The following is a 24,106-nucleotide window of genomic DNA, read 5'->3' as shown; positions in this document are numbered from 1 at the left end:
CTCACTCTCTCTGTTTAGACAGCTCCCCGAATCAGCAGTCTTTGCTCTTACATATGTATGAATGGTGGAAGAGGGGAGAAGGAACATCAGAGGCTTTAATATTTCTCGTCCGTCACGCTGATATCGGCAGCCGTCAAGGACACCCCTGCTCCCCTGCTAAGCGGCCCCCTTTTATATGATGGTCCACTTCTGTCCATTTGTCTCTCTTGCCAAAGCATTTATTATTCAACACTTTCTGCACATGTAGCTTCAGTAATGCTGGAGCATGTCAAGTACTTGACCAGCCATGTGACCTCATGCTTGTTGCACCCTGTATCTGATTCTTTTACAGTACCTGAACAGTAATTTCAGTATCAAATCCCGGTACTTGAATACAAATGGTGGCGTAATGTTAATTTTATTACATTTGGAGTAGTAAGCTGAAATTATAAGGCCTGAACGTGGTTTATACCACTGTCTATAAATCACAAAGCCATTTTTATTGTGTTTATACACCAATCAGTCATAATATTATGACCACCTTTTTACGCTCTTTGTCCATTTTATCAGTTCCACTTACTGTATAGCTGCACTTTGTAGTTCTACAGTCACAGACTGTAGTCCATCTGTTTCTCTGATACTTTGTGATACTTTCATTGGTCAGGACCCCTATAGACCCTTACAGAGCAGGTACTATTTGGGTGGTGGATCATTCTCAGCGCTGCAGTAACACTGACATGGTGGTGGTGTGTTAGTGTGAGTTGATCAGACACAGTAGTGGATCTTCACAGCATTGAAGAACAGGGTAAAAGGGCGTAACAAAGTATGCAGAGAAACAGATGGACTACAGTCTGTAATTGTTGAACTACAAAGTGCCCCTATATAATAAGTGGAGCTGATAAAATGGATAATGAGCGAAGAAACGAGGAGGCGGTCATAATGTTATGCCTGATGGGTATATAATGGTATATGGCTTCTTTGTGAAGATACAGATGACTTTAAACTGTAGCTATTGTATCTTTAAAAGCTCCTCTCTTGGCTCTAAGCTCTCTCCAGCTACTCTTTTCCTCTCTGCTTCCTAAGCTAAGGGCTTCCCCCTCTTCTCCGAGCATTCCGCCATTCTCGATTAGAGAAGCAGTGTGTTGATGCTATCCACAGGGACCATGCATCACCCAGCCCACTGCAACTGACCTTAAAACACATCCATTCAAAGCCGGAGAGGCAAACACAGAGCACGCTCATTCAGATCAGCAGAGGCGAATACAAACAAGGAGTAAAAGCACGCTAATATCAGTGCTAACATGGATCCACTTAGCATTTTAACCCTATAAGTCTAGAGTTGTTATTGTGCATTGTGTTTGATATTATGTAGTCGTTTATGTGTAATTACATAATAATTACACTCCTCACTTATTAATAACCTTTCCAATTAAAGCACATTCTGTATTTACAGACTCTGAGCTGCTCTTCCAAATGTTTTCCTTTTGCTTAGAAGACGGGCTTCTTATCATGGTCCTAGAGTACCCCTGTCTTCCACATTTAGGTGGTTTCCTTCGCTAACTCATTCACTCAACTTCAGACAGGACTTGTGAATAAGCTGACTAGTTGGAATGTGTGTGTTAGGGGCCAAAAAAGTACTAAAATATGTTGGGCAGGTGTTAAATCTGGACCGGGGTTAGGAAATTCGGATTTAGAAAGCATGACAAAACTTTTTTTCTTCTGCCATATAGAGTGAAATCCACCCCAGAGATATGAAATCCACCCAAGTTGTTTTCCATGGTCCTTTGGGCCTTTTGGTGTCTCTGAGCTCATCAGATCCCAAAATGTTGTTTTGGCAACACCTGATGTTTTTGCCATTTCTCTGATGAGTTTGTTTTGATTTTCCAGCCAAATTATTGCTTGCTTAATTAGTGATAAAGCTCTTTGGACTTCATATTGAGTGTTAATAGATTCCAAATGCAAATACTTCATTTGAAATCAGGTCCAGGACTTTTACATTTAAGTAAAGAAAAATAATGGAACAACACACACCTGGCCATAGAACAGCTAAGCAGCAGTTGTCCAGTTACTTTCGAGCCTCTAAAAATGGGAGTGTGTAAATACAATAACTGAATGCATATACCCTAAATTGAAACCTGACAGTCTGCACTTTGAGCTCATATTCAGTATTTAATATAAACGCCATGCTGTTGTACTACCCCATTTCCAAAAATGAATGCTGTGAAAAATGTAAATATAAACAAAATGCTTCAAGGACATTATATCAAATTTTGAAACTGTGAAATTGTATTGTCAACATGATTGGATATGAAAAGAGCATCCCAGAGAGGCTGAGTCATAAGTAAAGATGAGGAGGGGTTCACCACACCGCTGTGAAAGACTACACAAATAGTGCAACAATTCATGAATAACAGTTCTCAACATAAAATAGCAAAGAGGATCCAGAAACGCTGCCACCTTCTCTGGGCCGGAGCTCATTTATAATGGACTGAGGGGAAGTGTAAAGGGTCCTGTGTTCCGATGAATCAACATTTGAATTTCTTTTTGGAAATCATTGACACTGTCCTCCAGGCTAAAGACCACTCAGCTTGTTATCAGTGCACAGTGCAAAAGCCAGTATTCTTGATGGTGCAGGGGAGCATTAGTGCAAATGGCATGGGTGACGTATACAACTGTGAAGGCACCGTTAGTGCTGAACGATATTTATAGGTTTTGGCAACATATGCTGCCATCTAGATGACATCTTTTTCAGGGAAGGCCTTGCTTATTTCAGCAGAACAATGCATGTATTTACAACAGCATTGCTCTGTACTAAAAGACTCTGGGTGCTAAACTGGCCTGCCTGCAGTCCAGACCTGTCACCACTGAAAACATTTGGCACATTATAAAACGAGACCCCAAACTGTTGAACAGCGAAAAGTCTATGTTAAGCAAAAATGGGAAAACATTTCACTTTCAAAACTACAGCAGAGTCTCCTCAGTCTCCTTTATTTTTCAAAAAAATATAATACAATTTCTTAGTTTCAACATTTGCTATGCTGTTTTTGTACTATTTTCAACCATATATAGAGCTTAAATGATTGGGAACAGTCATTGAATTTTATTTTTATTTCCAGTGTCCCAACTTTTTGGGAACGGGGGTTGTAGATGGAAATGCCTTTGTTGGTGCCCAAATATTTATGGACCTGACTGTAGATGATCTCCATAAAGTTTTGCTTGCCATAAGCTGCCATAATCAGAACATTCAAAAACATTTTTTTTTGCTGCAAAAGGAAGGTTCTAGTTAGTGTCCCACCAATTGTTTGTGCCTGGATGTCTATTTGATGATCTGGGCCTTCTCTCAGTGCAGTTCGGGTTGGCCTTCTTTAGTTCCATCTCGGGAGAGGCGAAATGGGCTGCGATGTGGACTAGCTGAGTTAATCACTCCTTCCGTGTCATTACCCCGTCGATGATCAGCGTCGCCGCTTAATTGTCCCCCTAAATCTGGCTGTCACAATTAGCTTCTCCACGATTGCTTAAGCTTCCCCCCGAACAGCTTCTCTATGTCCAGGCAACTGTGTTGTACACAGTCAACACGTTTAGTGTACGCTTAACGGCTGCATTCCAGCATGGCCTCATCGTTAACCAGAGCTTAATTTGGACGCGACTCAAAATACAATCATTTGGATGTAACAGATGTGCGAGGCCGACTGGCTAATCATCGTATGGCTAATCATCGCATGATATTCCACCCACAATGTCTTAACAGCAAGGCCAAAAATGAATAAATGAGCTATGTATGGAGCAAAAAAATCTTGGATAATTGGATTTCTTTCAAGATTAATGCTCTTTGTAGTCAAAGACAGCAGAAGTTTGTGTAATTTATGGATCCCTTGGCCAGCTGAAGGGACTAACGTTCAGACGGTTCTGACTACACCATAACATCAAAGCAAGCCGTGCTACACGTAATTAAAACAGCCATTCCTGATGTACCCCACATTGAAATGGCCATGAATAGCAAAGCAGATTGTCACACTTTTAAGTTTCTGATTTTGATCTTATCATAGAGGTCTGTGCAAAAGCCAGAGACCAGCCTTTTGTGCGTTTTTTTATTTCCATCAAGGCCTTCACTGGAGGAAAAGACACATATTCCTGAGGAAATTGGACATTTCAGAGCTCCTATTCTTTTCAGGAGATTCGCTTTTAGTTTTGAAACAAAATTTGGTGGGATGTTTTTCCACACCTCCAAAGTTAAGTCTAAGAACTTGGCTGCACTTTCTGCATCTCACTATCTAAGAAATCCCAAATGCAAATTTAGACTCTTTTGCATAAAAATATAAAGCCTTACTCCACATCTCATATGTTCAGTTTTATTGTGTTAGGGTAGATGTTTTTTTCCTGTTTTGGGGACCACTTTTCTTGGATAACCCCCAGTAGATGCGCTGTAGATTCCTGTCTTGCATTTAACTTACATTCAACAGATCCACCTTAAGTCTGTCTAATGGAATGCATACACTGTAGGACAGTGCGAATGTGCCATTTAAAGAAGGTCCTCATAGGAAAGCTGAGCGTTATGAGCGTTCCCATGTGTATTTCAACCAGTGGCCAGTCTCCTCTGTGTATCGCTGTTGTCAGAACAAAACCTCATATCTCCAAAATGATCATCTTACAGGAGAAGGAAAACATCTACTTTACTTTTACTGTAAGTCAATGGAACTAGACATTTTTCCAAGTCATTTTGGGTGATGTCTTTTACTCCATTCAAACCAAAGTTTGTTTTAGTCTCAAGCTTAAGTATAATCTTAACAACTAACGACTAAAATGTTGATTAGCCTAAAACTGGCTGGGAGAAACCAAAACAAGTTTTGGCACATGCGCTAAATGCCACTGGCTTGACCCTGGACTGAAACTGCTGGCATGAAACTGTGGTTTTGTAGCTCTGCAGGCAGATATTATTGCCAACACATGATCCTAACCTGAACCCTAATCCTAATACAGCTGAGAATCAACTTTTCATCAGATAGTTTGGGAATAATTTGAGCATATATCATATACATCGTCTACTGGGAGCTTTCCAAACAAAGTGGGACCCTTTTCTGGGTGTTGCCTTTTCTCACTTAGGGCTTCTTGACAGCGACACACCTTTTTAGACCCACAGCGTTGAGCTGTCTTCTCATACTGGAAACACTGACAAAAACACCAGATCTGAAGCAAGAGTAGAGCACTGATATCGATTCTCTCCAAAAAACAAAGATAAAAAGCTTTAAGTGATGTTTATCTGATGGGGACACGTTTAGTTTTAGTGGTCTACCAGGCGTCTGCCCTGGGATGGACTGGCAACCTGACCAGGATGTTTCCTGCTTTCTGCCTAATGACTGCTGGGATAGGCTCTAGCACCCCCCGCAACCCAGGATAGATCCCAAGCGGCTTAGATAAGGTGTGTGGTCTACTAGGCCTTGCAGGTGGTTGTTAGGAATCCCATTTTGTCTATATGTTTTAATCATTTTTTTAAATATTGTTTTGGGTTTTTTTCCCACTTTTTTCACCTTTCAAGTAGTTTATTTTATATCGAATCTTCTTCAGACTGGAATAACTTGTGTTTAATGGTTGTTTTAAGTGGAAATGAAATAAATGACATGCGCAGCACTGTACATTGCGTAAGTACCGACTATGGCAGGCTATGATGCATCTCTTAGACCCATATAGGATTTGCCTATACAGGACGCCCATAGCAGAGACGTAACACAGTTCTGTCTCTCTGATTTATACGCAAAGATGCTTTCCTCCAGTGGCACCTCCAGAAAACATTATTCGTATTATTCTTTCTAAAGAGTCATGAGTCATCTGAGCGACGACCAACACGTGCTCACAGCACGGATGTGTACCATAAAAGGTTTTTTTCCGCTGTTCACGAGTAACAGGCTCTGATTGTTTTGACGTGGTGAAGAGTGACAGCCGGAGAAAACGAAAAAAAAGGGGGGGGTTCTATCAGCCTTCGGCCCACAGAGATGAAACAGCCGTCCAATTCTCCACTGAGTCATCCGTCTGTCCTTGACTGATGTGTTTCTGACAGATGGGTGAAGGAGGAAAACACGGCATGCAACACTTGGGCCCATGAGAACGATTTTCGCATTTGGACCTCTTACGAAATAGGCCGCGGTCATTTATGCACAGATTAGGGCTGTCACCATACCGGAACTCTGACTTTGATGCAGCTAGAACACCTAGTGTTCTAGATATCAAACGAATACCGTGGTGAAAAGTAACACATGCACGTTTTTTTGGATGGATTCTAGCGGCTACAGCTAAAAAAGATGTTCAATGTTTCTGTAGCTTTATGTATCAAAAAGCCATAATTCATTTTTAGAATTAGAAATAACCACATGCCACATGCATTCAGAGATCAATGTTTAAAAAAATCTTCTCTTTTCTTGCCTAAAATGGACCTGATTATTACTAAAATTAAAAACAGTGCATACTGTATGGTGACTGCCATATAACAGAATTGACTGGATCATGTTGCTAGCCATTAATACTACAAAAGTGAAACAAAATTCTAAAACAAAAATATGAAAAACACATTTCACTGTATACCTACTGCATACCACTGTTGCTTCTAGGCAACAAACATTTTTCGGCAATTTTTTACCACGAAAATATTCAAATGATACTGAATGCTGTAAAAATGGCCTTGACAACCCTGTAGATAAAAGTTCTTCATATTTTGGTCGATATAAAATAATAAAAAGTTGCTTTTTTTGTCTGATTTTTTAATTTTTACATTGTTTTTGGTACAGAAATGTATACGCACCTTGCCAAAACACGCTTAAAAGTGCTCACTTAGGCTTACGGTGACCAAGTATAAGCGCTTTTTGCTTCATTCAAAGTATTACCTTAATTATTAATAATTTTATTGCCATTTAATATGTATCATATCACCGTAAAATGAGGAAAATTAGTTTGTTGCCCTGAGGCAACATCCTGCAATAGAGAATTAAAGAGGTTGTGCCTGCTACTAATCCTTTTCACAGTGGAGGTCCTTTAGCTTTCGCGCTAAGCATTCTTTGGAATATACTGGATTGGATATGGAACATATTTTGATGGAATTGTGTAAAAACGCAAAGCGGGGGAAAATATTTTATTGATTATGTTATTTAAAAATATTAGTCAGTTTCCTTTCTGCGGGTAGAATTGCCACTAGGGGGGCTGCAGAAAGAGGTTAAGACTGATATATATACAAAATATAGGGCAGCTGTTCTGATAATGTTCCTCATTCAAAACATAGTCCAGGCTAAAATACTCATAGCTTCAGTGTGAATGGGTGGAGCTAAACCGCTGTATGCTAAACAGTATGTAAATGAGAGGCTTAGTTTCCATATCTGGACTGAGTTCTGTTCTGACTGATATACATATATATATATATATATATATATATATATATATATATATATATATATGTATATGTATATTATTTTTATTGTATATTCTTTTTATAATACTATAAAGTGAGCACCCAATACTATGTGGTGAGCACCAGATACTATCAAATGAGCACCAGACACTACGTGGTGATGGCATCGGGTGCTCACCCCAAAGTAACAGGTGCTCACTTGATAGCAAGATACTATCAAGTGAGCCCCCGATACTATCAGTTGAGCACCTAATGCTATCAAGTGAGCACCAGATACTATGTGGTGATGGCATCGGGTGCTCACCACATAGTAACGGGTGCTCACTTGATAGTAAGATACTATCAATTATGCGCCCGATGCATCAGTTGAGCACCCAATGCCATCAAGTGGGCACCAGATACTATGTGGTGATGGCATCAGGTGCTCACCACATGGTAATGGGAGCTCACCACGTAGTATCTAGTGTTCACCATGTAGTACCTTGTGCTCACTTAATAGTATCTGGTGCGCACCTGAAATGAAAATCACCATTTCAAATTTAAAATGGGCCGCTGCTTAGTTTCCATATATGGACGGTATTGACTGGAGTGTATTGAAAAGTATTGAACTGTTTTTCCAATTTTAGAGCATTGAAAATCGTTTTGATATTTCTTACAAGAGTCTCCATTTCCACAAAAGGGGGCGCTTTCCGGCAGCAGTGAAGGCCTAGAAGACACATTAGAGGCCTTCAGACAGGTATCGGCCAGTTTAAAGGCTATTATTTGTTTTTAATCAGAGCAGATTTAAATGCACACGGGCAGCTACGGTGTAATTCCTCTCTGTTTCCTCCTGGCTGATGATTTTTTTTCCTTATTTTTCTGTTGTTCTTGGCCCCTTAAGCGCCAAACAAATTGCAAGGAGAAAGTGCTAATAGGTAGAGGGGAAAGAAATACCTCTGGAATAGGAACAAGGTGTACTGTGATGGTTTGCCAGAGCTAAAAACAAACACAAATATAGGGAAAGGAGAGAAAACACAACAAATGAAAGTCCCTAGGCTGCACAATGAAGTCTTGTACGTCCAGAAGTTCCACAGAATATTAACGAAGACACTTTGTTAGGCTCGGGTTCTCAGGCTGTCCAAGCTAACGCTCCCCCACTGCTTCATAGCATCTCCAAGATCTAAAGCGATGCTGGCTTTTGTGCAGCTTGGACATTTTCAGCCTCAGATCTTCTCTTTTAGTGCAAAAGCATTTGATATCATGCAAAATAAGGCTTAAGCTCTCAGACTAATCAGTTCAAATGTACACAACTTTCCACTTACCCCAGATATAGTCCATCAGCCAAAACTTGTGGTCTCCAAGTTTAGCTTCTTTACTTCCGAAATGGAGCTTCGAGGCCCACAAACAGTATAACTCAATAGTTGTGCAAGTCTTTCAGTAAATACAGCCCAAAAATGGCTCAAACTGCATCAAAGTCTTCTTTAAATGGATTTTTTTGCAGAAAAAAAAATAATGATTTTTTCCACTTGCCCCAAATGAAGTCCAAATTATGCTTATTTACTTTAGAACTGAAGCTGCAAGGCTATGATTGCTAACAAGCACTAAAGTTCAGTAGTCACCCAAACTGTGTCCATAAATATGCGTCCAAAACGTCTCAAATTGCATCCAGGTCTTAATTTGATATGTCAATGTGGTTTAGAACACAGTAAGACTCACTAAAAAACAAAACAAAAAGCTAAAAGTTTAGTTTTATTCAGTACTCAGCTTCTAGCCCTAGTACAGTAAGCAAGGCCTTACAGGTGGCTAATGCTACATACCTACATTTGGCTGACGCTCTTATCCAGAGCGACTTACAACTTGATCATTTTACACAAGTAGGCGAAGGTGATGTTAAGAATCTTGCCCAAGGACTCTTATTGGTATAGTGTAGGGTGTTTACCCAGGTGGGCGATTGAACCCCAGTCTACAGCGTAGAAGGCAGAGGTGTTACCCACTACACTAACCAACATATACCTGCATGATGATCATGCCGTTTGTATGTATATAAATCCTGCTATTCTGATTAATAAACCGGGAAATCAGGGAAATCCTTCTGACTACAGACACTGTCTCTGTGGTCATTTGAGCCCTGTTAGCCTCACAGCTCCAGTTCTAAAGTAGAGTCCATCGATTTCCTAAGCCGCTTCTCCGTCAGGGTCGCGGGGGGTGCTGGAGCTTATCCCAGCAGTCTTCGGGCGGAAGGCAGGATACACTCTGGACAGGTCGCCAGTCCATCACAGGGCACTAAAGTAGAGTCAAACCTAAGATATCAAACATATTTTAACTGATCAACTCATCTGGGGTTAGTGGGAAATCGTTTACATTTGAATTTTTGCAAGACATTCTTTTAACCCTTTATTGTAAGCAATCCGAAGTTAATGTTTGAAAAATGTCTGATTAAATTGTCTTGTGTAAAATGGACATAATAAATAAAATCAAAAACAGTTAAAAAAAACATAAGTTAGGGAATCGTTTGGTCTTTGATCCAAAATGTTTTCAGTTTAAGGAATTTAAACAAGAAAACAGCACAACCCTCCAGATGAATTACACGTTCCTTAGTAACATCTTTCCAGTATAATAATTCCGACTGATTTACCACCACTGCCATTCTCACCGCAGATTCGTTCTGAGGAGATTTAGCAGAACTTTTCCTTTGATTGATGGAGAAAAGTAATGAAAAAATGAGCTAATATGGCCATATAAAATGAAACAGACGTAACTATCATGTTACCCACGTCTCACACTCACACATGCAAATCAGATACACACTCACCAGCCACTTTATTAGGTGTTCAATTGCTTGTTAACACAAATAGCTAATCAGCCAATCATACGGCTGCAACTCAATGCATTTACGCATGTAGAGGTGGTCAAGACAACTTGCTGAAGTGCAGACCGAGCATCAGAACGGGGAAGAAAGGGGATTTAAGGGGCTTTGAACGTGGCGTGGTTGTTGGTGCCAGACGGGCTGGTCTGAGTATTTCAGAAACTGCTGATCTACTGGGATTTTCACACACAACCATCTCTAGGGTTTACAGAGAACGGTCCGAAAAAGAGGAAATATCCAGTGAGCGGTCAGTTGTGTGGACGAAAATGCCTTGTTGATGTGAGAGGTCAGAGGAGAATGGGCAGACTGGTTCCAGATGATAGAAAGGCAACAGGAACTCAAATAACCAACCAGAATCTCTGAGGAACGTTTCCAACACCTTGATGAAAGTCTGCCATGAAGAATTAAGGCAGTTCTGAAGGCAAAAGAGGGTCCAGCCTTTTACTAGTGTACCTAATAAAGTGGCCAGTGAGTGTAAGTGCTGTTTATGTAAATCTATGTCAGCGGGTATAATATTCCAGAATAGCCTGCCTGACCTCTGAGTTCCTAAAGCTTTGTAGAGCATTACATCTACTAGTTTGGTTCAGAATAAACAGTAAAAGCATATAATGTGAGAGGAAGGCTCTTTATTGGCCAATGAAGTGTTTATTCAGACTGCTTTCTTTTTCTGAATAAATATGATTATGCTGTGCAAACACTTTTTACAGAACACTTTCCTCAGAGTGACTGACAGAAGACATCGAAAGATCTATTCAAATCTAGAGTTTTCTAAGTTTTTGATAAGCGTCGCTGCAGAGTAGGCCAAGAAAAGAGTGAAATAATGAGACTGCCCTGGCTATTTTCAAAAAAGGGAAGAAAATGTTGCAATTACAGTGGAATGACAGTAAATCAATGGTGATATTTAGAAGAACTAATGCACAAATTCATTCCTTCTAAGCAGAGCACAACATGGTAGAAATATCCTGAAATGATGACTCTGTTGCACGATACTGTAGAAAGTTGCACATTACTTTCTAGCTTCTTTGGCTGAACAAAGGTACCCATAACAGAAGTTTTTGGGCTAAATGTGATTGGGAACATTGACATAATAGCGCGAGAACAAACTGAGTGTGATTTCTAAACCAATTTAGCAGCCCATGAAGGTGGAGCACACTGTAGGGCCGACGGTGACTCATCAACATTGTCTGACATACAAAAAAGCCTGTCGGATGTAATGTAAGTTAGCATGGCTGAAAGGACCCCCCTCCAAAGAACTCCAATTAAGCATGTAAATGTGAGAAATACACTACATGCAATAAAAATAAACGTTTCCTCTTGCACAAACAGTTCAGTGAGCTAACATCTTTATTTGCAATGGGGATTACTTGGAGGTTATGACGCTGAAAATGAAACCAACTTCTAGGACTGAACTTTGGAAGGTGTGGATGCAGATTTCTTTGAAAAACTGAAAGCGAGTCTCCTGAAAAGTGTGGACGGTGTAACAAAGGTAAAGAGTGGACACACTAAATACTAAATAATATACTAAATAATATTTGCCAATCTGTATTTCTTTGCCTCTGCAGTACAAACTACTCACAATCGATCATTTGCAAGGTTTGTGCATTCCTTCTACTCAAAGTGAAGTTACATTTGTCAAGAAATAGTTGGTAGAAAGTATCTAAATGACATGAATTTTATACAAGGTTGACAATAATTGTAAGACTCTGAACATTGAAGGAGCACAAATTAGAGAACATTGGGGCGGGTTTTAGAGGGTGCTATGATAATTGTAAGACTCACAGTTCTGTAAAAAAAATCTTTGACATTATGTGCTCTTATAAAAGGCTTCAGTCGGATTTTGCTTTTGGCTTAACTTCCTTAGAGAGCCTTGATTCAATTCAGAGGCCAAAAAGCCCAAATGTGATTGGATAAGTTTTGAAAACCTGGCACCACAAGCGAGATCCACAATCATGAAACTTGGTCATGCACTAAATTACTATTGACAGTTTCCCGGAACAACACATGGGAGACTTTCATCAAGGTGGCACCTTTCAGAGCAGGATTCATTGGGCTGAATGAAGCAATCTCTGAGTGAATACCTCTGGGAACTACTGATCTTTGGATGAGCTGACTTGAATAATTGATTGACTGATTATTTGTTGGATTTGCCTGCAATCTCTAGAGATATGCAATATGTTGCGAAGGTCTTGTTTAGTTGGAGGAAAGTTGGTGCTTTTATGAGACAAAACACAAAAGACTGCAGATGGCTCATGGTTGTAAGGTTGCCTTCCTTCAGATGGATCTCAGTATGGGGGTGCACCTAGCATGTCGCATCCATTAGGCTTCGACTGCTTTTAATTTGTGCGTCCTGATGGCAGTCTCCCTCATTTTCTCCTCCGAAGGCAGCGGGGAGCACGCAGCATCTGATTAATTCATTTCGAAACGCTTCAGGAAACAGGACCCAGCCCATAACCTACCCTTATATACAGTAGAAATGAGTGACAGAAATCTATTTGAATAGTTTTAACAACATATAATTAGTTCTGCATCCACGGAAATCACAGCATGATGTCTTGATGTTCATAGGAAAACAGACTGTAGCAGCTCTTTGTAGCTTTGTAGGGAATCAGTTTATAATGGCACTCTGCATGGCACAGTTCACCTGATTGTGAAATCCCAACTAGTTCCAAGCTGTGAACTTTGCAGGAGCTAGTGTGCCATTCATTTAACCTTGCTTTTTATGTTTACAAGGATTCCACTGACTTGCAAGATTCTAATGGTTCTGAAACAGTTCATTAAAGCTCTTCTTCTGAATTGCAGTTCCTCACTATAGTGGTCTGCACTGCTGTGGAGTCACCCTGGACCTGCGGGACCCACCACAGTATCTTGTGCTGTGGGACTGGTTTTCAGTGTTGTGCACGAGATTGGGCGGGAAACCAGCCCACTGAAGGCGGGAGCAGGACTAAGCAAGCGAGATGAAAAGTCCTGCAAATTAATGTGTAGCCTAAAAGAAGTAGATCACTAAATCAATATATATATACATACACACACACACACACACACACACTTATATAGCTTACAGAGATGGCAGAGCCTTCAGTCCAGTGGTCACATTATCCATATTGTCGATAATTTAGCAGCCTTTTTGTATTTATTTCCAGTCAAAACAGCCATTTCAGTCAAAACATTAAACAGAATCCTTATCAACTAAATATTATATCGACATTTTCAGTATTTATTACTTTTAATACAGCTACCATTCTTTTCATGAGACTCACTTTCAGGTTTGCAAAGAAATCTACAGGAATATTTTTCATAATTCCAAAGTTCAGTCTTAGACATTGAATTGAATTTGAAGTAGAATTTTCTGTTTCTCACAATCCAAGTAAACCCAAACATATTCAGTGATATTGAGGCCTGGATTTGGGGTTGGGCAGTCCATTGTTGTCAGCAGCTTCTGCATTTGATGTGTCTATGTCATTTTTTCAGTGAAGGCTTCTTGACAGCTAAACATCCTTTCAGATCCAGGAAGGCTGGACAGAATTTTTTCCACATCTGAATCTCAAGTGGACATAGTTTTTTCCTGTCTCTCAAAGGTGAAAGCTTCATCTTTTACCTAATGACGACAGTTTTGGTGCTCTACTAGGTCTGGCCTGGTTGTTAACTACTGAGTACCTGGTCCAGTGACCTGGCTGTTGCTGCTAACGCAGTATAGATATTTCTCTTCAGCCCTGATTAGGTCGGAAAAGGCTTTAGAGTCTTTTTTGTCTGGCAACTGTGATTCCATTTGTGGAAGGTAGGACTCTACCTCTGGTATTTAGGCTGATGTCAGGGCATTTTTCAGCACGTCTGGTTCCTCCTCCAGGGAGAGTTCATTACTGCTGGAATCCACGTCAATCATGTTCTACGTTTCAGTTTGAAAATCTCCGTCTGATTTCCCTCAGGCTCTTGCTCCGCCGATGCCACATTATAACCCTGCTGACTTTCACACAAGCTCGCCACAGAGTGACTGACGGGAGTAAATTCGCAGTGGAGGGGTGGGGAGAGAATGATTTCATGACTGTGAGGTTCATATCGGAGTTCCAATAGTCTCCACATAATGGATCACTCCTTCTGACACTGCACAGTTGAATGCACCATCAGCGATTGCATATTATCTTATTCACATTGCCGCAGGCACAGGATTTAACCTCAGAGGACCCAATTACACTTATGGCAACAGTAATCAGCAATGCTAGTCCATATAGTTGCTCTAGTTTGGCTTGTAAGACAATGGGGATCCGAGTTTCATGCATATGCATGTAGTCATTGTGCATAAGAACAGATTCTGAAGGTTTTCTACTGTGTTTTGTGCATCTACTGCACATTTTTGGGCTAATCCTGGAAACTCATTAGGCCAGATTCATAAAACTCAGCAGCATGCCATGCAAAAAGTCCTATTCCTAAATTAAATGGGGCAGTGATCAGTGTATATTCCCACTGCAGTAGTTTTTACAGGTGTCTTAGGTCAAAGAGTACATGTACAAATACTGTGAAGAGCACAACAAATCAGAGTACAAATACTATGAAGCTTAAACAAGATTGCGGACAAATACTTCTGAGACCAAGAAAATACTGATTGCAAATAATATCAAGACCAAGATACATCTGAGTACAAATACTATGAAGAGCAGGACAAATCTGAGGACAAATACAATGAAGAGCAGGACAAATCTGAGGACAAATACTATGAAGAGCAGGACAAACCTGAGTAGACAGATCTGAGGACAAATACAATGTAGAGCAGGACAGATCTGAGGACAAATACTATGAAGAGCAGGACAAATCTGAGGACAAATACTATGAAGAGCACGACAAATCTGAGGACAAATACAATGAAGAGCAGGACAAATCTGAGGACAAATACTATGAAGAGCAGGACAAATCTGAGGACAAATACTATGAAGAGCAGGACAAATCTGAGGACAAATACAATGAAGAGCAGGACAGATCTGAGTACAAATACTATGAAGAGCAGGACAAATCTGAGGACAAATACTATGAAGAGCAGGACAAATCTGAGGACAAATACTATGAAGAGCAGGACATATCTGATGACAAATACTATGAAGAGCAGGACAAATCTGAGTACAAATACTATGAAGAGCAGGACAAATCTGAGGACAAATACAATGAAGAGCAGGACAAATCTGAGGACAAATACTATGAAGAGCAGGACAAATCTGAGTACAAATACTATGAAGAGCAGGACAAATCTGAGGACAAATACTATGAAGAGCAGGACAAATCTGAGGACAAATATTATGAAGAGCAGGACAAATCTGAGGACAAATACAATGAATAGCAGGACAAATCTGAGTATACAGATCTGAGTACAAATACTATGAAGAGCAGGACAAACCTGAGTAGACAGATCTGAGGACAAATACAATGAAGAGCAGGACAAATCTGAGGACAAATACTATGAAGAGCAGGACAAATCTGAGGACAAATACAATGAAGAGCAGGACAAATCTGAGTACAAATACTATGAAGAGCAGGACAAATCTGAGGACAAATATTATGAAGAGCAGGACAAATCTGAGGACAAATACAATGAAGAGCAGGACAAATCTGAGGACAAATACTATGAAGAGCAGGACAAATCTGAGTACAAATACTATGAAGAGCAGGACAAACCTGAGTAGACAGATCTGAGGACAAATACAATGAAGAGCAGGACAGATCTGAGGACAAATACTATGAAGAGCAGGACAAATCTGAGGACAAATACAATGAAGAGCAGGACAAACCTGAGTAGACAGATCTGAGGACAAATACAATGAAGAGCAGGACAGATCTGAGGACAAATACAATGAAGAGCAGGACAAATCTGAGGACAAATACAATGAATAGCAGGACAAATCTGAGTATACAGATCTGAGTACAAATACTATGAAGAGCAGGACAAACCTGAGTAGACAGATCTGAGGACAAATACAATGAAGAGCAGGACAGATCTGAGGACAAATACTATGAAGAGCAGGACAAATCTGAGGACAAATACAATGAAGAGCAGGACAAACCTGAGTAGACAGATCTGAGGACAAATACAATGAAGAGCAGGACAGATCTGAGGACAAATACAATGAAGAGCAGGACAAATCTGAGGACAAATACAATGAAGAGCAGGACAAATCTGAGGACAAATACTATGAAGGGCAGGACAAATCTGAGGACAAATACAATGAAGAGCAGGACAAATCTGAGGACAAATACAATGAAGAGCAGGACAAATCTGAGGACAAATACAATGAAGAGCAGGACAAATACAATGAAGAGCAGGACAAATCTGCTACTACTGACCCCAATACAAGGTCGAGTACAAATGCTATCAAGACCACAACAAGTCCAAGTACAAATACTACTGAGACCAAGTTAACTGGCGTTTAAATGTCATTGAGCCCTAGACAAGTCAGAGAGGACAGAACGATACATCTCATCTCTAGATTAATGTCCGACACTGGACTCAAACACTACGGCACTAATGACTTGCTTGTATGACCCAACATTTTTGATGAAATTACAGTAAACAGAATTAATTTCACTTCAGCTTTTTAGCAGGGAAACTGACCAGGGGACTGGCCCAGGTATTATTTGTGGGATGCTGTTCTTTCATCAATCACTAATGGCACAGGCAAATGAGAGAGAAGGGCATTATCACACAACGTCCATGAATGAGCAAATGTGTTACCCAGACAATGTTTGTTTCTGATGTCCTGGTAAATCTGCATTTATGAATCTGGCCTATTGTCTATCAGCCACAATAACCTTCAGCTCTTTCATTCTCATTCTCTATCTAAGTCTCGGATAGAGATCAGTCCTTGAGCCTTCCAAGGTCTGAACGAACAGTTCTCTCTTCGCTTCTCTCTCTCAGACTTTCCGCACACTCAATCTGTCATCTGCACATTTTAGATATTTCATATTTCATATTTACCCACTGATGTCTGACTCAGCGTATCTTACTTTATGGCTGCTTTCCGAGAATGTTCCAGTTATCCCATCCCCCATTGTGGGGAAAACGAAAAGCTTCCCATACAAATGACCCAGAGTGTCACTCTTTTTGTTGCCATCATTTTTTCTTCCCTTCCCATCCTCCCTCTCTTCCTTTCTCCCTCTCCACCTCTTGCTTTTCCCTTTGCCTCCTGCAGTGGTCTCGTCAAATAGTGTTTCAGATAAACCGAGAGAGGGGATTGATTTGCTTGGCGAAAGCAGTTGCGCTGTCAAACGAAGGCATCGACAGATTTGTGATGTGCAGCTCGTCTGTGTTTTAATGGCGCCTGCAGTAATTATTTATTGGCATGACTGACCGGATGGATGGTGTCCCAGCAGTGGACTGTGGCTGACTGCCCTTTCCCTTCAAACCCATTCATTCAATGCTCCGATCCATGCTTGCTTTGGACCTTGCTGCTTTGATCCCTTTCGCCAGCTGAGAGAAATAATGATGTGTGGTATACAATGGCTGATTTCATGATTATAACATTGTTTTCAATGTTCATGGATGTTCATCGAAGTCACATTGTCGTGATCAACTTTAACCCCTTTCCACCATAAAAATAAAAGGCAATTTCCACCTGTTTTCATTGTCTTTCGGTTGAACTATGCATGGCTTTTCTTTAAAAAACACTGGGCCTCATTCTGCAATCGTTCTTAAGAAGAGATTTCTTTTCAAAAACGCACTTATGCAGATGGTATGAAGATTCTGCCATTGGCCAATGTTTTCTTATTTGGGATTGCTTCTTAGGTGTAAACAGAATCTACACACATTTAAGAGCCCAAAGGTGTGTGTGTGTGTAAATTTCATGATGAATGGACCAAAAGAAACAGCCCAAAATTGCTTGGAAAGACGTCTGGTTCCATTGACGTCCATTAAAAGTAAAGTAGGCTTTTTCCTTCTCCTGTAAAGTTACTATTTTGAAGATACGAGGTTTCCTCCAACAACAGCCAACAGGCATTTTCAAATTATATTAAAAACTGAAAAACGTCCATATATATAAGATATTCATGAATGAGGCCTATTGATGGAATATCTTTCTCTCACTGAGTCTATGATTTACAAAACCTAGTCAACATTTGAAAACGTTTTTATTGTGTTCAGATGCTTTTTATTGTGGCGGTTGTTCATGGAAGCTGCAATTGTGCTGTCTGTTTTATCTCAGCATGGCCATCTTCATGGAAAAGTGTAAATTGTTTTCACAGTAGGTGGTTCTCACTCCTCTTTGCTCGTTGGCAGCTCAGCATAGAGAACAAACCTTTCTTGCATAGAGAGCTACCAGTGTCCTATTTAATCTGATAACAGAATTATGGAATATTAGTTCATTTGATAATATATTGTATATTGATTTCCATTCTGTGGGCAGAATGGCCACTAGGGGGCGCGCAAAAGAGGCTACTAAAAGTAAAAATGCCCAGGAAAAATACTACCATGAATACAAATCTTTTGAGAAAGTCGTCCACAGGCCTTAATTGTCTACTAATGGCCATTACATATTTGGTGTACGTCTTCAGGCCTTCGTACCTGTAACCCTCAGTGTGTCACCCTCATCCTTATCCTTGTCATCTTAATTTGTCATTGCCTTGTCGGTCTCACTGTTTCTTTTGATAATTTTGTTATAGTCTGCCACAGAAGACCAGTATTGAAATAGATTTGCCTACGAAATTGAGTCGCCTGACCTGGTATACAGTTAGTGAGCTACAGCCCATTCTCTAGCCATTCAACTATGGTCAGTTTCTGATCACAGAGCCACTCCTGGATGTGCCAATCACTGGCACACTAGTGCTGAGAATGGTCCACCACCCAAATAATATCTAGTCCATCCAGCCCCATTTTTGGGCAGAAACTGACCACCAGCGAATACTAGAGGATGGCTGACAAATTGTGCAGGACAGCAGATGGGCTACAATGTGTAACTATGCACTGGCATCGAGTCTTCCATATAAATTCCTGACTTCCTCTTTCTTGTCATTCCCTCCAGAGTCGAAAACATGCAAATAAAGTACGTCTCTACTACATGCTGCACCCGGTGGACGGAGGTTGCCCGGCTAAGAAGCTACGAACAGACAATGTGAGTAGGACATTTTCCATCAGTGCAACTTAGTCTTCACACTTTTGTTCTACACAGCCTCCATGTCCTGCTAAAAAAACTGGCTGCACACAAACACTGTTTGTTCAGGAGTACTGAGCATCTGCTAATGGACTTCCCTCTGCCATTGATTTGTGCCTGACCCTCTCTCTATCTGCCTATGTGTTGCGAATGGATAAATGGTGTTCCATTTATGGCTGAATGAGTCTGGGACTGACAAGGACTCAGAACAATGGTAGTGTCAGTCCACCTTCCATCAAGTCATCTTTCATGAGGGGATAGAGTGCTTCAAGCCTGTGTTTACCATAGTATGATTTACTTTTCTGACAGTGTTAACTGTGTTGTGAAGTCAGCTTATGGTCGATAAGGGTAAAAAAAATGGGTGGTCCATGTTGAAGCTCATGCCAAATCAAGGGGTCAGCAATTTTAGAAGAAGTGTTGTAAAATTCGGCATATTCAGTGGGTAAACTGTTATGGCACTGTCAATCAGAAAGCCTGATGCTGTGATTCTTGGCTGGAACGGTGTCACATTCAATCTGAAACTTTTTCAGTGCTGTGTAAGTCAGTGACCACCCTTCTTTTATTTCCTTTCAAATACAGCCATTAATAAATATAAAAAATATATTTTTTATTCGCCAGTCCATGGGTATATCCTGCCTTCCGCCCGAAGACTGCTGGGATAGGCTCCAGCATCCCCCCGCGACCCTGACGGAGAAGCGGCTTAGAAAATGGATGGATGGATGGATGGATATTTTTTAGTATTTACTGTATCCAATCTTTACCTTTATTACAGCTTCTACTCTTGTCAGGTGACTTGCTTTCAGTTTTTCAAAAAGACAAAAAATTTAGTCTTAGAAGTTGCTGCATTTTTATGCTTCTCCCAATTGCAAACCTAGGCTGGCCAGTCAATAAAACTCCACATCTCAGATTTTCATTTTGGTCTTCTACAATTCTTTCAGATCTGAAGCATCTGATGGGACAGTTTTGGTGGATTACCAAGTATTGCAGGTGGTTGTTAGGAGTCCCATTTGTGTCCAATTCCACCTACTAGTTAGGACTCCCCCAGTCACATGATGCCAAAAGTGCTAGAAGAGCAAAGTCTAGCACAGGCTTCCTCCCAAACCTGTAAAGTGCTACTGCATATTTGCAAACTGCCGCTAAAGTCATTGGACAGCCGAATGTGCTCAGAGCAAAGCGCCAAGTGCCAGTTCTTTTTCATCAGCTAACAGACACCTGCGCTGGCTAGAATCATGCTGATTAATGGAGGAGACAGGGGGCACCATCCTACCACCCACCCAGAGCACGAGGCCAATTGTGCTCTCTAGGACTCCTGGCCACGGATCTTCCGGTGATGGATATCAATTTTATCAGTATCTTTTAATGTTTTGATCTCCAGTTTTCGAAACGTTTGCTTTTTCAACGAATCTCTTTGACTTCTTGACTGTTAATCGACTCTCTGATGTTTAATCTCCTCTGAAACATCCCTTCGAAGATCAGATTTTCTCAAATTTCTGGCTTTTCCATCCGGGTTCTTTTACTCACATTTTCACAATTCTAGTGTGAGCATAGTCTTCAACCTGGAAAGCATCATCAACCAAAAACTCCCACTGGCACACCCCATATTAGTGTATCTAGGCAGTGCCTTCCCCTAGGATGACTTCCTGTGCTTCCTCACCATAAGCTTCTGATGAGGCGTTTAAAAAACAGTGCAGGATAAGTTCACACGTGCAAGTTCCTCTTAGTTTTGCTGGTCTCAGCCTCCTGCTTGCTCCCCGGTGCCCCTGCAGTCTGTGCTGCCTGTGGAGTTAGCAGATGTTGAATTTACGTCCCACTGCCTCTAAATAGAGCCACAAAAGAGATGTCTGAAGGTGGCATGCTGCTTATTTGAAATCAGAAATAGAGAAAACTCAAAAGCAATTAAAAGCAAACGGTCCTTGATTTATGAAATTACCTGACTGAATTACAATCTGTTGATCAGAGGATATCTGCCCATGTTTGGGTATCAATATGAGGAGAATTTTGTCAGATTTGTTGATAGTTTTGCGTGTCAGGCTGCTGTGAATTTCATCTCAGCAAAAAAAAAAAAAAACTAAACATAAGATTGCAGTCATGTATAGATGGGAAACGTAATTTCTACACCAGCTGGATGTGCTTTTACAATGAAGTCGTCAGACTCTTTGGACAAAGTGCTCATGTCAAGCTAAGTAGAGCTTTGAGAAAGAGCGATACCTCCAGGCCAGATGTCTATCAATCAGTACAGCATTGTCCACCTTGCAGTAAAACTGGACAAGGCGTCAAGCTGTGATTGAAGGAGACTTCTTTGTTTGTTCTGAATGATCTTTTCTCCACTCTTTTGGAGATGTTTTGGTTAGACATGTGCTGATGAGTACAATGGACACCTGACGATTGGACTTTCCCATTCTAAAACCATGATTATTAATATGGAGTTGCCCCTCCCTTTGTGGCTATAACAGCTTCCACTCTTCTGGGTAGCCTTCCACTAGATTTTAGAGTGGGTCTGTGGGGGAGCTGTGCCCATTCAGTCAAAAGAGCATTTGTGAGGTCAAGCACTGATGTTCGACGAGAGGGCCTGGCTCGCAATCAGTGTTCCAATTCATTCCAAATGTGTTCATTAAGCTTGAGGTCAGGGCTCTGTGCAGGTCACTGGAGTTCCTCTACATCAAGCTTGTCAAATAATGTCTTTATGGACCTTGCTTTGTGCACAGGGGTCCATTCAGGCTAGAACAGGAAAGGGTCTTCCCCAAAGTGTTTCCACAAAAGTTGAAAATAGATCATTGGCAAAATGTCTTTGTGTGTTGTAGCATTAACATATTAGCCAACACTGAAAAACAGCCCGGAGCATTATTCCTCCTCAGCCAAACTTTACGCTTGGCCCTATGCATTATGGTGGGCAGCATTAACAGTAAATAAGATCATAATTGAGTACCATCCAATCAGTGTCTTGTCACTGCAGTTCATGCAGTTTTTAGATAGTGACTGTTGGTCTAAAAATTGGTCTCTTAATTGTAAATGAATTGATCTATGCATTTGGTGCAGGAGTCCAGTTGTTGGTCAGTTATTGTCACTTAGCTTTATAGCACGCTTTCCACCTCTTCTTATTATTTCATGAATAAAGCCTCCAGTCAGAAGTTCATAAAGCTGGAAGGCTGCCCAGAGACACTCTCAACATCCTCAATATCTTCTCATGCTGAACATTCACAATGCTCTAGCAAACGCAGAGCTAGCTGTAGCATGCCTTCTTTTGGCTACACCTGATTTGAATTCCTTTGAAAAGATAAGTGCTTATCAGCGCCCTAATACATCGGCTTAAAGCTTTTTGCATTTTCCCTACATAATGCTCCGCTGTATCGGCTATCTGTTTACCCAGACTTCTGAAACCAGCAAATGTGCTAGACAGAGAGTTTCTTCACGATTACAGTTTCGTCATTAACCTGTAACCCACGATAGGGGAATTCATATAAGAACCCCCCCCCCAATCATAAGCTTGACAGTGTTCAAAGTCAGCACTTTTCTGATGGGACTCTGAGGAAGCAGTGTAGAGGTGGAAGCAATTATTTTTCCACTACGTTACTCCCTCTGATAGCTTAAAGATCAATGCGCTTTGCATGGCCGCCATTGCATGCATGCTGGGGCTTGACGAAAAATGAAGTATTACTAAAACGTTCAGCACTGGGCTAGGCTCTGTTCTCTCGAGTGGCTGGGGAGTTGTTGTCCAGACCTTTAGGCTGGAAAGCAGTTGCGCATGTGTGTACTCTTTGATCAACTCAAACAAAAAGTCCCCTTCTTTTCTGTGTATTCTTGCAGGTTTGAAGTCACAAATTCACTCACTTTTGCAGAAAAAAAAAACAGCGAGAAGTAAGAGGGTTAAAACCAGTCACTAGAGTCTCAAAGTCTTGGAGCTTGATCTCGTCTGTTTAACTATATAGAACCGAGCGTCTCGACAGCAATCCATGCTGGGAATAAGGCAGTGGCTTGTTAAACTCGTTGAAATATGCTGCCAGAGACGATACAGAGCGTGCATGTTCACATTGGCCAGATTAAAATGTGTCAGTTTGTATTATCAGCACTTTCCATGTGCTGCCCGGTTTACTCTCACTGTATTAAAGAATACGGATGCATAAGGATTCCTTTATTATTAGAAGCACTGATATTTTTCCCAGCAACTATGCAAGCTCATTCATGAAGTGCAAATAAAAATGGAAAGCATATTTATTTTTCCACTAAATGCCCTTTTTTTACCTTGCTTTATCTCTTCAATTTCATTTTTGTAAACATTAAGTGACCCTAAATAGTCCCACAATGTGGAAATTTCACCTAAGCATTTATTGCCTGGAGCAGTGGGCAGCCCTATCCACAGCGCCACAGGACACCTCAGCCATGTACTGTCGGCTCTGGGGATTGAACCAGCAACCAGATTGAGGTTTGTGACCCGAAAATGCATCAATGAGTAAACAAAAAGTTTTAGAACAATCCTTTTCATCCTCTATGGGGCAAAATATCATGAAAGAAATCTCTTTATGTAAATGAAAGGCTGAAAATCTGAGGGATATTTGAGCCCTTAGACAGCTCTGCTTTAAAAACTGCCATGCTTTTGTGATGGATATTACTGCAAGATCTCCAGAATACTTTGACAAACCATTGGCCACATATAGTCACTGTGTTCACAAATACAAGTTAAGCCTGCACTATGCACAGCAGAAGCCAACCACAATCATCAGCTTCTCTGTGATCGAGCTCATCTGAAATGAATTGATGCACAGTATAACTTTA

General features: G+C 40.7%; 1 protein-coding gene across 2 annotated transcripts in view; it reads left to right on the top strand.

The window, feature by feature from the left end:
• Positions 1-24,106, top strand: part of zmat4a (zinc finger, matrin-type 4a) — a 152,660-nt gene that overhangs the window by 36,614 nt on the left and 91,940 nt on the right. For both annotated transcript variants that reach the window (XM_037531740.1, XM_037531741.1), the window contains one exon: positions 19,208-19,297. In XM_037531740.1, the coding sequence (XP_037387637.1) occupies positions 19,208-19,297 (90 nt within the window). The remainder of the gene's footprint in view (positions 1-19,207; positions 19,298-24,106) is intronic.

Source organism: Pygocentrus nattereri, chromosome 20, assembly GCF_015220715.1.
Source record: "Pygocentrus nattereri isolate fPygNat1 chromosome 20, fPygNat1.pri, whole genome shotgun sequence".
Taxonomy (NCBI): Eukaryota; Metazoa; Chordata; class Actinopteri; order Characiformes; family Serrasalmidae; genus Pygocentrus; species Pygocentrus nattereri.
Note: the sequence above shows the minus strand (reverse complement) of the source record. Positions and strands in the feature narration are given on the sequence as shown.